Source organism: Camelus bactrianus, chromosome 21 (genome assembly GCF_048773025.1).
Source record: "Camelus bactrianus isolate YW-2024 breed Bactrian camel chromosome 21, ASM4877302v1, whole genome shotgun sequence".
NCBI lineage: Eukaryota > Metazoa > Chordata > Mammalia > Artiodactyla > Camelidae > Camelus > Camelus bactrianus.
In genome coordinates, this window is record NC_133559.1 from 24622810 (window position 1) to 24636426 (window position 13617).

A 13617-nucleotide genomic window follows, 5' to 3' on the forward strand; every position below is an offset into this window, starting at 1 on the left:
GAAGTACTATATAGTAAGGACCAACTTGTTAATATTTTGGGGCCTAAATTCATAATGGAAAAAAATGCTTGCAGAGTAGATGCAATACATTAGGAAATAGCCTCTAGAAGTTACATAAATATGCCGAGTCACATCTCTTCCATGTGTGTTTCTCCCTCCCTCCCCCCCACTTTATTCTATACTTTAAAAAAAAAAAAAGCATCTACCCTGATAGGCATTAGTAAAGAGTAATTATTATATTGTTTTACTTTGTACCTTTTGCTCACCACCATTTCCATAATGTGAGTTTAGGTGCATTTTGTTTCACCACAGGCAGGAAGGATTTTATTTTTTTGAACAACTAATAGACTCCAAAGCTCCCCCTCATCTGTGATGCTCTTATTCTTAGAGTCCTAGAATTGGGAGAGAAAAACTTCAATTTAATTCATCTAGTCCATCTCCCCTGACAGTGAGAAAACGTCTTTCACATTATATTATCTGATGCTTTTCAGGCTTCCGTGATAACCTCTGGGAGACTGTCCAACAGACTAACAGACCTCACTTAGGGGGAATGTTCTCTTTCTTAGTTTTGACTCTTCATTTCTCATTATTTTATCCCTGAAAGCCATCTTCCTTAATATTCATACTCTGAGTAAGATCCACAGTCTCTTCTGGTTATAAGAAAATCAACAGCCACCTCATTAGCAGGAACTGAGGTGGTTTGCAGAAGTGAGCATTTCAGATACTAAACCTGCCCTCTTTGAACGCCAGTTGTGGTTTTATTTTAATAATGTTGAGGGTGTTTTTTTCTTCCCCCTCAGATGTGTTAGATACTTCTCTACTTTGAGTGAATTGGGATTTTTGTAATGATTCAGGTCCAGCATTCTGCAGGTGCATATTAAGTAGCCCACTGTGTACTAAGCATTGAAGAAATAAAAAGATGAGCTTGATAATGTTTGCCTTCAGGAGTCAAGACTCAGTAGGGAGTATAAAATAAGAATAGAACTAATTGGTCAAAACAGAGGAAAACAGTATTATAAACAAAAGATCTTAGGTCCAGAAGCAAGAGACTAACTCCTATTAGAGAAATCAAGAATGGTTTTCTGAGGAGTTAGTATTCAAAATAAACAGTGTAGGAACAAGTGAGTGGCCATTTGGGAAAAAAGATAAAATTAGATGTAAGGTGTATTTCACATCTTACACAAGAGTAAACTCCAAATGGATTAGGGATCTAAGTGTTAAAAATAAACAAATAAATAAATAAACCATACAGCTACTAGGAGAAAACATAGATGAAATCCTGTCTAACCTTGATATAGGAAAAAACAAAACAAAACAAAAAAACCTTTCTGTAATGATTGCTGAAAAGCCAGAGGCAAAAATGTTCTTTTTTTTTAAAGTGCATGGCTAAAAACATAGAGTTAAAACCAGCTGACTGGGAGAAAAAATTCACAACATATAAAGAATTATTTTAAGATGAGGGACAAATGACCAAAACCCCAATAGAAATAGTGAAAGAAGATATGAATAGGTAGTTCTAAAAAACAATAATAATTGTTCTGAACAATTTTTAAAACAATGTTCAAACTTAGAATCAGAGAAATGCAAATTAAAACAACATGGAGATACTATTTCACCTTTTAGCAAAAAGTATAGTATATAGAAATTCAGTTGGTGAGGTTATGGGAAAGACACTCTCCTACATTGCTGATGGGAGTGCAAACTGGTCCAACCTTTCTAGAGGGGATTTTGGCAAAGCTATACACACACTTATCTTCCCACCCAGCAGTCCCGCTTTTAGCAGTCTACCCTGAAAATACACTTCCATCAGTATGAAAATACAAAGTATTTTTTGCAGCATTGTTTATAATTGCACAATATTATAAAAAGACCTAAATCCTAAGAAAGTCATTACATGAACTATGTGTGAAAGGTAGAGTAATGGTTCCCCCCAGAGATGTCCACATCCTAATAAACAGAATCTGTGACTATGTTGTCTTACATGGCTAAAGAGACTGCTGTGGATGTGATTAAGGCTGAAGTCTTTGAGGTGGGGAGAGTACCCTAGATTACCCAGGTGGGTTCATTCTAATCACATGAGGCCTTAGAAATTGAGAACCTTTCAGAGAGAGGCAACATTGCTGGCTTTGAAGATGGAGGAAGGGGGCCACAAACCAAGGAACGTTAGTGGCCTTTAGAAGCTGGAAAAAGCAAAGAACAGATTCTCCCAGAGCTTTCAGAAAGGAATGCAGCCCTGCTGACACCTTGATTTTAGCCAGATGAGACCTGTGTTGGACTTCTGACCTACAGAGCTATAAGGTAATAAATTTGTACTGTTTAAGCCACCATGTTTGTGGTAATTTGTTACAGTGGCAATAGAAAACTAATACAGTGGAAAAAACTGGTGAAATTGGAATTAAGTCTATAATTTCAGTCAGTGTGGTACCTATTTAAATTTCCTGGTTTTCATAATTATACTGTGGTTATGTAAGATGTTAACATTAGGCGAAGCTGGGCAAATGAAAACTTTCTGTACTATTTTCCCAAATTTTCTGTAAATCTAAAATTATTTCAAATATAAAGGAAAAAAACATTCCTTCTCTTCTCAAGATCCCCGCCCCCCACCTCATTAACATCTTGTTGTTAGTTGCCATTCTTATTGAAGTTGTCATTTCTTTCCTGCTATTCCTTTGTGAATTTCCAAGTAGGCTTTTAATTCATGTCAAAATTAAAGACTTATTCACACATTTTTTAAGCAGTTTTAATCTTTATAGACCCAAACTGGAAACATCCCAAATGTCCGTCCATTGGCAAATGTAAACAATTTTGGTATGTCCATACAGTAGAATAAAAAGGAACCGACTACTGATACATGCACCAACATAGATAAATTTCAAAACCAGTATGCTAACTGAAAGAAGACTCCTTACTGCATAATTCTATTTGTATAACATTGTAGAAAAGATGAAACTGTAGCAACAAATCAGATTAGTGATTTCAAGAGGCTGAGGGTGGAGGAAAGGGTTGACTATAAAAGGGCATGAAGAAATTTGGGGTGGGGTGATAGAAATGTTCTATATCTCAGTTGTGGTGGTATACGTTTGTCAAAACTCATCAAGCTGTACAACTAAAAATAGTGAATTTTGCCTTGTATAAATTGTACCTCAATGAACCTAATTTTTTAATAGAAAAGATAAATTTAAGACATAATTTATAAAAGTTGAAAATAAAAGGTTTGAAAAAATTTAACAGGAAGATAATAATCAAAATAAATCTGAGGTAACAGTGGTCTGTTAAATGAAAATGAACCTTTAAGACAAAGAATATTATTAGGCATAGAGAAGGTATGCTAAATATCTTCTGCTTGCTCCCCTAGTGTATCAGTGTTATATTATTATTATATATAACAATTATAATATGTTATATCATATAATGTAATATACATGTTTTATTTTTATATTTTAATATAGTCTAATAACATTAATACATTAGCATTGGTTAGATCTGATTAAGGAGTATGATTTACAATATTAATTTCTATGTTTTTGTATGTTTAAGAGTTTCATAATAAAAATCTAACTTTATTTAATAAAAGAGAATCATTAAATGCTTGTCAAAAATCCAGATCAAAGATTCTGATTCATCAGCTCTGGGCTAGAAAAACAATTGTAACTTAATGACAGAATCTTTTCTTTTTCCCTGTGATGTTTAAATTTACAAACAAACAAAACAAAAATAAAAGCAAAAACAAAAACCCAAAATCAAAAACCCCCACAAGGAGAGAGATTACCCACATTGAAACTGCTTGTTAACTATAAAGCATTTTGTAACTGTTGTTCTGTTACTGTTCTTACTACCTAGCTTTCCTTTCTGTTTGGATGTGCAATAACTGGAAGATAAAACTAAATAAAACATGATCACTGAAAAGTAGAGTTTAACATTTTCAGTCACCCTTCCTTTTCCCTTTTCCTTGTTTATTTTCTGCAATCAGATTTTAGTCAACGTTTATCGAACATCTACAAGTTCTTAAGCTACGTTACGAGATCGAGGAAGGGAATAATTTATGTATGATATGGCCATTCTTCTCATGTAATTAAAATTCATAATAATATGAACTGATGAAATATGCAAAATACACAGAGATTAATGTACTAATTAAACCAAAACTTAAAAAGCAAGAACGAAAACAGTTCTCACCTGAGTCCTTTCTAGTTGACATTTCTTAGTGTAAGTCATGCAACATTTTTAAGGAACTGCTATTAAATTTACTTAATCACCATGAATTGCTTAATCCCTTGTGTGGTCGCTGGTAAAGAAAAGTCTCAGACAGGATTAAGGCAGGGTTCTGTTGCACATCACTGTGTTTTTGTGTGGGAGGTGATGACACTTTTCTCCCTCTTCTCCGTGTCTTAAGGGACTGGCAGCAGCACCAGGACGCCGGCAAGTCAGCGTGTCTGATTCCCACCACTGAGGCTTCTGAGAGTGGTTGCGTAGCAGCAGTTTTATTTCAGTTACCAATCATGCCCTGATAGCCAGATTCTGTCTTTGGGGGTTACTCCAATTTGCAGGCAGCGGACAACTTTTACCATTCTCTTAGCATTTACCAAGCTCCAGAGAAACACACCATTTCACTTTTCCTTCCACTGGCAGCTGCCGGTTTTAAGCCTCATTTTGACAGAACATAGTGAGTACCAACTACTTCAAGTTAAGTCATTTTAGTTGTATCATTGCTATGACAGTGTAGTTGTTTAAAATAAGAAGCTTTTTACTCTTTTTAAGAATTGTAGATGGTAGCAAGAGCATTTCAGAGGAGAACTGGATGAGGTAGGATTTTTGGGAGGGTTTTATTGATGTTCTTTCAGACTAGATTGGCGTCAGAGAGATGAAATCAAGTTTATTTGTTGTCTTCTCCTTTGTTTCCATTTATGCTGTAGGATTTTTAGAGTACACCTATGGGAACATCATTTGCTCTTCAAATTAACATAAGACATAGATATAACTTTATGTGAAAGAAAGAAAGAAACATTTTCCTATTGGCATCCATCTATTTGTAAATTTTATATTTGGATATTTTTCTCTCAGTGACCACTGAATCAGTTACATATAAAAGTAATTTCAATAGGATTTCAATTGTACTTTAGTTTAATTATATAGATAGGAATCTTAACAAATTTTTCTAAGTCAAATGTCACATTAGTGGGGGTTTTGCTTGTTTTCTTTTTTCTTTCAGTTTTGAATTATCATATTGTATTTCTGCCTCTTTGTGGTATATAATTCTACAGTAAGATATGTGTAGAAATTAAGTAGTACACGTGGGGAAAATGCATTATATTATAGTGCCTACAGTATTTGAAGAGAATTGGAGAATTGATACAGTATAGTGATTAAAAAGCAAGAGTTCCAGGGTCAGGCTGGCTGAGTGTGGAGTTTTCCTCTCTCACTTAGCAGCTGTGTGACTTGGGAAGAGTCAGATACCTTCCCTGTATCTCGGCTATTGGCTGTGTGATCTACTGTTGAAGAAAATGAACTTCATATATTGTGCATTCTTGCTCAAAATCCTGTTAAATGTTCATAGTTTAAAGTATTTCTCTCAGAAAAGCATGTGCTTATTTATTTATGACTGATTTGAATGGTCTTGTCTCATTATTGATTTCCTTAGAAGTCACAGTAAAAGGTGACACCCTTACGGTGGCCTACAGGACTTGCACGCTTTAGCACCTACCCCACTACCAGGACCAGCCCCACCTTGCTGCCTCTCTGACCTCGTTTCCCACCACCCTTCTTACTGCTTTCTCCATTCCTGCCACACTGACTTCTTGGCTCTTTCTTGATCATGCTAGGTGTGCTTTTACCTTAAAGTCTTTGCCAAGCCTAGTCCTGTTGCCTGCCATGCTTTTCCCTTCTGATATCTGCACGCTGACTCACCCGTTCAAGTCTTTACTCAGTGTGATCTTCCTCCATAAGGCTTACCATGACCACTTTATATTCCCAACCCTCTTTACACAGCTCTGTTTTTCTGTAGTGCTTGTCTTTTGCTAATTAATTTTGTTCTTTGTTGATTGTCTGTCTCCTTCCACCGATATATAAGCTTAATGAAGGCAAAGATTTTTGTTTGTTTTGTTCACTGACATATCTCAAGAGCCTAAAGTGTCTGGCAAATAATAGGTACTCAGTAAATATGTGAACAAATGAAGCTTTTTAAGTACTAGCAATACACTGGGTTTAAATCCTAACTCCTCTTCTAACTGTGTTAACTAAAGCCCATTACTAAATACCGGCTTCTTGGAGTTGTTGCATGGATTAAATTGTGTTACATATTGGAAAGCACCTGGCTAGTGCTTGATACCCAGGAAGACTTCAGTAAACTTTATTCAGTCAACAAATGTTTTTTGAACATTTGTGATGTACCAAGTATCACTTACAGGCAATGGCATACATAACTGAACAGCCCCAAATCCCTGCTGTTGTGGAGTTTATTTCCCTTCCTTTGTTGTGGTGATTTCTAAGAGGAAAAATTATGATTTCACTGAGCCTGTTCATAGTCTCTCATCCTAGGTTTCTGTTCAGTTAATACTCATAGGTTCCTGTTTTCCATTATTTTAAAAGTACTTTTGCATTCAGTTATTCTTTGGGGGTGGCCTCAGGAATTTTTTAATTTAATTTTTTAAATTTTGGTTTGTTTTTTTTGTTTGGTTTTTTTTTTTTTTTTTTTTTTTTTTGGAGGGGGAGAGGGAGGTATTTTATTATTATTTTTTAAAGGTGCTGGGAATTGAACCCAGGATCTTGTGTGTGCTAAGCATGCACTCTGCCATAGAGCTATACCCTCCCCCTGGCCTTAGGAATTTTTCAGTCCTCATTTTATGAATAAGAAATCTGAAACTTAGAAGTTGTGACTTGTTCAAGGTCATTCAACTGGGGGAAATTGGAGCCAGGACTTGAAGCCACACTTCCTGATTCAGAGTTGCCTGTTCTTTCCATAGTGGCACTTGTAGCAAAAACACCATGATGGCTTTTATTCATTTCACTGCCTTTATTGTTTCAGTTCTACAAACATATGTTGAGCCCCTACTAAATGCCAGATATCAGATCTGCCCTGGGAATGCAAAGTGTTTAGTCCCTGGCTGAAGGATTTCACAGTTTAGAAGGGAAGGCTGTTGACACATCAGTGGGCATGCAGTGTGCTAGATGTAAGCCTGGCTCTATTTGTAGATACTTGAAAGCACAGAGGAGGGCCAGCTAATCTAGAGCAGGGTCACGACGTGCCAAAAAAGGCATCTTCGAAGAGATCATGCCTGAGCTGAGTCTGAAAGGATGACTTAGCCAGGGGAAAAGGAGGGAGGATGAGCAATAGCAAAGATGCTTGGTGAATGGAGAGAATTGTAGGCTTTTATAGTTGCTGGCGTGTAAAGCACAAAGCAGGGAATGGCCAGGGGTCAGGTAAGAGCAGTTAGTAGCTACCAGATGATACCATATCCTATAGGCAGAACTCTTACCAGGACCACTCTGTTAGGTACGTTTAGGTCAGTTGCTCACTCCTGGTCCACTCAGCTATAGCCAGGGCTGTACATGATACAAAGCATACTGACCTGTATGTAAGGAATTGCTCAGAAGGGACCAGGTGGGCAAGAGGGCGTGCCATACACTCTGAGGTTTCCCAGAGTGGATAATGTTGCTGGAAGCCTCAGTGCCTGGCTGGTCCAGGCAGAGGCACAGCAGAAACCAAGCCAAGCTTGGAGACAGTGAATATTTAGGGGCATCAGCCTAATGAGCTCTGTGGTCTTCCTGAGCAGCCTGATCATGGGACCAGATTTTAAACATTGATCTGGTTTTGATTTTGGATAGATGATCATTAAGAGAATGGAAGTTACTGGTAATTGAATAGCTTCAGATGATTAGTCCAGGAATCTAGGTTGACTAGAGAGAAAAACAGGGCCAGGGAGAAAATGGGGTGGTCAAGAGACTGGAGGTTTCTGTGAAGTTAAAGAGCAGATGTATTTGGAGAAAGAGATACTGGGTCAGAAAGAAAAGTCAGGAAGAAGAGAATTACTGCCTAAGATGCCTGAGGCGGCAGATCTGAATAATGATAATATCTAGTGTGCGGGTATAGGAGTGGGTGACTGGAGAGGTGGTTAAGGGTTATTGGGGTTAAGGAATTGTGAAGCCAGGATATCAGACGGATCGCTACCTGGTTATTTACTGGCATGGTGTTTAGGAGTTAAGAGACAGAAATATTGCAAGTGAGAGGCTAAAGTCCTTCATGGAAAAAGGAAAGTGAACAAGAGATTAATGCATGAGAAAAGCAAAGAATGATAAAGGATGTTAAATCTAGATGGTATGAACCTCAAACAACATGCTTTACTCCAAACCATTATTTTATGGAATAAAGGTTTGGAAGCAGCCATGGTAAACTAGGAAGACCCCAGCAATCCCAGTAATCTCTGTAGATTACTCTTTTACACTATGCTATTTGTCATCAACATTCTTGAAAGAAAGAATATATCATGGTATTCTGTGGGGAAATTTGAACAACAACTACTCAGAGTCAGAAAGTAGTTCAGAAGAATGAAGCAGCGTTGGGAATACTTTAACCGATTTATTTTGTATATTCTTTTTGTGTATACACTATGTGATATAAGACAAGAGTTCCCTAAATAAGTCTTTTAAAAACCAAGCTCTTTAATACAAAATTAAAATTCTAAGCGGCAAGGCACTGTATTATAGTTTAATTGGCAGCTTTTTTCTTAGTTTACACATAAAATAGTGGTGTGACTTGCAGTCACGGGTGTCCTAGATTCAAAGGAATATGATAGTTTTATTTTGTGATTAAATATGCCAGGCACATGTGCCTGCCTAAGGCATGTCGTGTCATATTTATTTGTACTTAATTTCTAATCCTATATTAAACGACAGGCTTTTTGAGGGCAGAATTGGTATTTGTTTTATCTGTGATTCCCTTACAACACCGTATGGTGATTTGTAACATATACACATAAAATAAATATTTAATAAACAAATGGATTAAAATATGAAGCATGATGTAATAAAGTGCCACAGAAAGGTAAAGTACTAATGAGTGACTGTCTAGTAGTATATTCTCAGTTACCTGCTTAACTGTGTTTTTGTTAGACTTGTATTTAGATATGGTATTTGGTCAGGTCCTTGGGCTGAATCTCAGCTTAAGGCCAGTGGTTTCTGAGCCAACTATAAGTGATCCTAATAGAATTCTATAAATTTAGGTCTGGTTTGCTGACTACATTTATGAGCAAATGTGGTGACTCATCTTGACTGAATTATGGCAAGTAGTAAATAAAGCTTTTGTCTTAGAGAACAAATAACAGTGACTTTCCCTAATGATGCTAAGATTGTACAGAAGACCAGGCAAATGCCTGTCTCTGAGAAATATTGTACTTTAAAAAATAGCCTTGTTTTTTTTTCCCTTGCAATCAATCTCAATACACCTATAATAAAAAAAAAAACAGCCTAGAGGACATGAAACAGCCTGGGGAATGATGTCTGTGTGATATTCTCTAGAAGTCTTTACCCTCGTTCTTTGGGCTACAAAAGCAAGACATAACATGAGCATTTTTCTTTCGCCAGCTAAATAGTTCTATTTCTGATTCAGATAAGTTGGTTTCCATTTTTCTCTTGTGTGTTTACAAACTGGTTGGGGTGGAAAAGCACTGGGGTCCACGCTGCTGCTGACCAAGTATTTCCAGCTCTCTTTCTGGATACATGATAGGGTTGTACATTCTCTCCCCATTGGAGTTAAGTGTGGTCATGTGACCTTTTTGTCCAATAAAAGGAGACCACAAGTGACATGGAAGCTTTAAGAGCAGGTACGTAATGTGTCACACTTCCTTTATCCTGCTGCAGCAACTGCAGGAGCACAGAGGTGGAGCCTCCTTAGTCTCAGTCCCTGAGCGAGGACAGTGTAGAGCCAGGTCCCCATCTCCGTTATTCGACCCACTCATAGACATGGTATGTCTTATGCCATTAAGATTGTGGGGTGATTAGGCAAGCATAACCTAGCTTATCTTAAATACAGTCTTCACCCCAAAACAGTGGCCTTTAGTGGTAACTAAAAGCATATAACAGATTCAATGTGCTGATACTGCAAAAAATAAAATAGTTTTTTCCTTGTAGAAATATTTATTTACAGAGCCTCTATAAGCTAATATTCATCACAAGATGATTAGAAAGAGTTACTTCCACGCAGCAAAATACTCTTAAAACCTTTTTTTTAAGACATTTTGATAATGCTTCTGTAAGAAGTCCTTTCATCTGCCAGCAGTAGAATTGTTTCTTGAAAGTGGTGATCACTGTCATTCATTCTCTGCAATTTTTTCTTTCATTCAACGAACTTTCTTGAATGCCCACTATTTGCCAGGTGCTAAGACTAGGAAGATGTTCAAGGCATTCTAGATAGTTTGGTAGAAGTGGCAGACGGCAAGCAGGGGCCAAAAACTGTAAGGCACTTTGTTCTTCTGAAGTCTCGCTGCTTCGTTGGTTCATAAATGATACATCCCTCAGCTACACTTAAAAGTTAGCTTCACAAATACCATATCCAAGGTGACACAGACCAAATATTACCACTTTTGAGACCACCAACATATTACCTTAGAAGTTAGAAGTTCCTTTACCATAGCTAGTATAGAGAATATTTAAGAAATAAGGAATTAAGGGCTATGAAAAAGTTTAATTTTCCCAATTAGCATAGAAGAAAAGAATTATCACATTATCAAATGATTTCAAGCAACTATTTTTTACAAATTAAAAATATTAAAAGCTGAGTTCTGTTTCTAGTCTTCATTATAAGACTGAATATCTTTTGCAAAGGCGTGCAGATGAGTTAGGAGACAGCGAGGTTCCCTTTTGCCCATCACCTTCTGCCTTTTCATTCTAGGGGTTCTTCAGCAAGCGCCTGAAAGGCTCCATCAAGAGGACCAAAAGCCAGTCAAAGCTTGACAGAAACACGAGCTTTCGACTTCCCTCACTTCGCAATACAGATGACAGGTAGGACTTAACTTGCTAAAGACAAAGAAAGCAGTTTTACAGTGGATTTTGATAAAGCATGTTGGTCTTCTCTTACTTTGCATGAATGACTGTTGAAAAGATCTGACACAGAATTTACTTTTTGGTCTTGCTCCTATTGAGGAGCTCAGATAGCCAACGGTGGCTCAAATACCCAACCAGTTTTAAAATCTTACAATATTGGAAAGTGTATGGATACCTAAGAACTTATTTCAGAATCAGTTGTGCTATTTCTGTAGAATCAAGTTCTGGTGATTAGAGGCATATCTTTCTTTTGCAGGATGACTATAAGATGATGCTGACGACAGATAACATTTTTTGAGCATTGTACTAAGTGCTTTATATTCCTTAATTTTTTATAATAACCCCATAAGATTAATATTATTTTTAATAGTTTTTTATTGAAGTATAGTTGATTTACAATGTTGTATTAATTTCTAGTGTACAGCATAGTGATTCAATTATACATATATATATTCCTTTTCATATTCTTTTCCATTATAGGTTATACAAGGTATTGAATATAGTTCACTGTGCTGTACAGTAGGATCTTGCTCTTTATTAAGATAAACATTATTATTATCATTTTATAGATGAAGAATCTGAGAAACAGAGAAGTTAAGTAATCTTGCTCAAGGTTGTACTGCTTAGTAAACAGCAAAAATGGTATTTGAACTTGGGCAGTTTGGCTCTAGAGTCCATGGCCTTCACTGCTACGTTGTTCTTTGGGTATAGTATATGGAATCAGTCTCATTAATTTGCAGTCACATCTAGAAGACATGTATGAAAAGCAAGCATGGATTTCAATAATTAGGACTCCTGGCTTGAGCAAACTTCAGATGGATACCTCGCTAAGGAGAACAACGTTCTAAGATGACTGCGTGTGCTGGAACATATCTTTAACACTTCATGTCTCCGTGATGCCCAAAGTTTAGGACATGGTACTTGTTGGGTCTTAACACATCACCACCATCACCAGTATTTATTGAGTGCTTACTCTGTGCCAAGCATTTTTAATATAGTCTCTGATTTAATACAACCCTCAATACCATTATTATCCTCATTTTACAGATGAGGAACTAAAGCAAAAGAGATTGAGAAACTTGCCCAAGGTCACACAGCTAAGTAGTAGAGTTTGGATTTAAATTCATGTCTGTCATTCATAATGATACTCTTATTTATACTCGGTTTTTTTTTTCTTTTGGTAATCAGTCCATTATTTTCAGTTACCTACATAAGAAACAGAAATATAGAACTATAATCTCTATCATGGCAGATTATAGATTTGCCAGGCAGATAATTACTCTCCTTATTTTATACATGAAATAACTGGTCCCCCATACTGAGTTGATGAGAAGGTCTTCTGAGAGCCCTGAACCACATTAGAGATGTTCTGTGAAAGCTGCAATCTGTCAATTTGCAATGTAATTGTTATCGTTAGATATCCTTTATATCTCTTTGTTTTAAGGTAATCATTTAAAGAAGACCTTTTTTCTCATATTTTTCCTTGGATTTCTATTATTCTGCAACTTTCATCATTGTAAGAATTCAAAGTATTTTAATAAGTCTCAGCAAAGTAGAATGACAAATTTTTTCAAAGTACTGGTTTTTAAGAACAAGGATATGGCGCAGCAACTAAAACACCCAATTCAACACCCTGTTTCTTAAACTCTGCAGCCTCATGTATGAATCTGAGAGACAAGGAGATATTTTTTGTAGATGTATTTTATTTTTTAAACTTGCGCTAAATATCACCTTCTTAATTTCAAAGTGCTCTCTCCTATTCTGTTTTGCTTTAGGTAGCCTAAAGGGATTCTTGGATTGAATTACCAAAAGATGATATTCTGCTAGAGTCTGCTGTTACTTTTATACAGTCAGTGCTTCTGTAGCCTTTCCAATGACTTAAATTCATTATATGTGCCTTCTATGGTGTTTTACTTCAGTCAATAGTAGTATCTTTCTGTCTCAAATACAGCATAATAAAAAAAAAAGTGCTAGTGAATCTCAAGCATTAGACAACCCTTTCTATTTTTCAAATCCATTTGAATGATAGTTTCCTATAAAGAAATGTTTCAAAAACTTTATTCTTATATAGGGATGTACTAAATAGAAGTTTGAATGTATCAGTTTTTTATTTTTGTTTTTTTAAATGGGCTCTCTTACCTTCAGATCATCTGCAGACACAGATAAATAGAACTAAAGTACAAGATATTAATCAACTGAGTTCTTTAAATTGGTACCCTTGCAGGTGTGATTTTCCAAAACCCCCTGGTCTTGTGTGAAATCCATCAGTTGCCACAATCAGGCCCTTTCTTCCAAAATGGTATATGATATCTAAATCTAAGTAGAAAAACATTCCTATTCTTATATCAAATCAATAGAAACTCTAGACAAACCTAGTAAACAGCCCCCTTTTTCAGTTTTTAAGTTGTACAGTAAAATATGCTTGTATCTTTGTTGTTTAAAAGAAAAAGTTCCAATACATAAATACAGCTTAAAAAACTAAAATGCCTCTTTCCCTTCCTTTTCTCCCCATATAAATAACCTCATTAACAGTTCTTATATTTTCAAACCATTTTAAAAATCCATACATAAATGCACATATAT

At 36.2% G+C, this 13617-nt stretch overlaps 1 protein-coding gene across 10 annotated transcripts in view; it reads left to right on the forward strand.

Moving 5' to 3' along the window:
* Positions 1 to 13617, forward strand: part of RASAL2 (RAS protein activator like 2) — a 303483-nt gene that overhangs the window by 235670 nt on the left and 54196 nt on the right. For all 10 annotated transcript variants that reach the window (XM_045516595.2, XM_074349840.1, XM_045516596.2 and 7 more), the window contains one exon: positions 10883 to 10992. In XM_045516595.2, coding sequence (XP_045372551.2) covers positions 10883 to 10992 — 110 coding nt within the window. The remainder of the gene's footprint in view (positions 1 to 10882; positions 10993 to 13617) is intronic.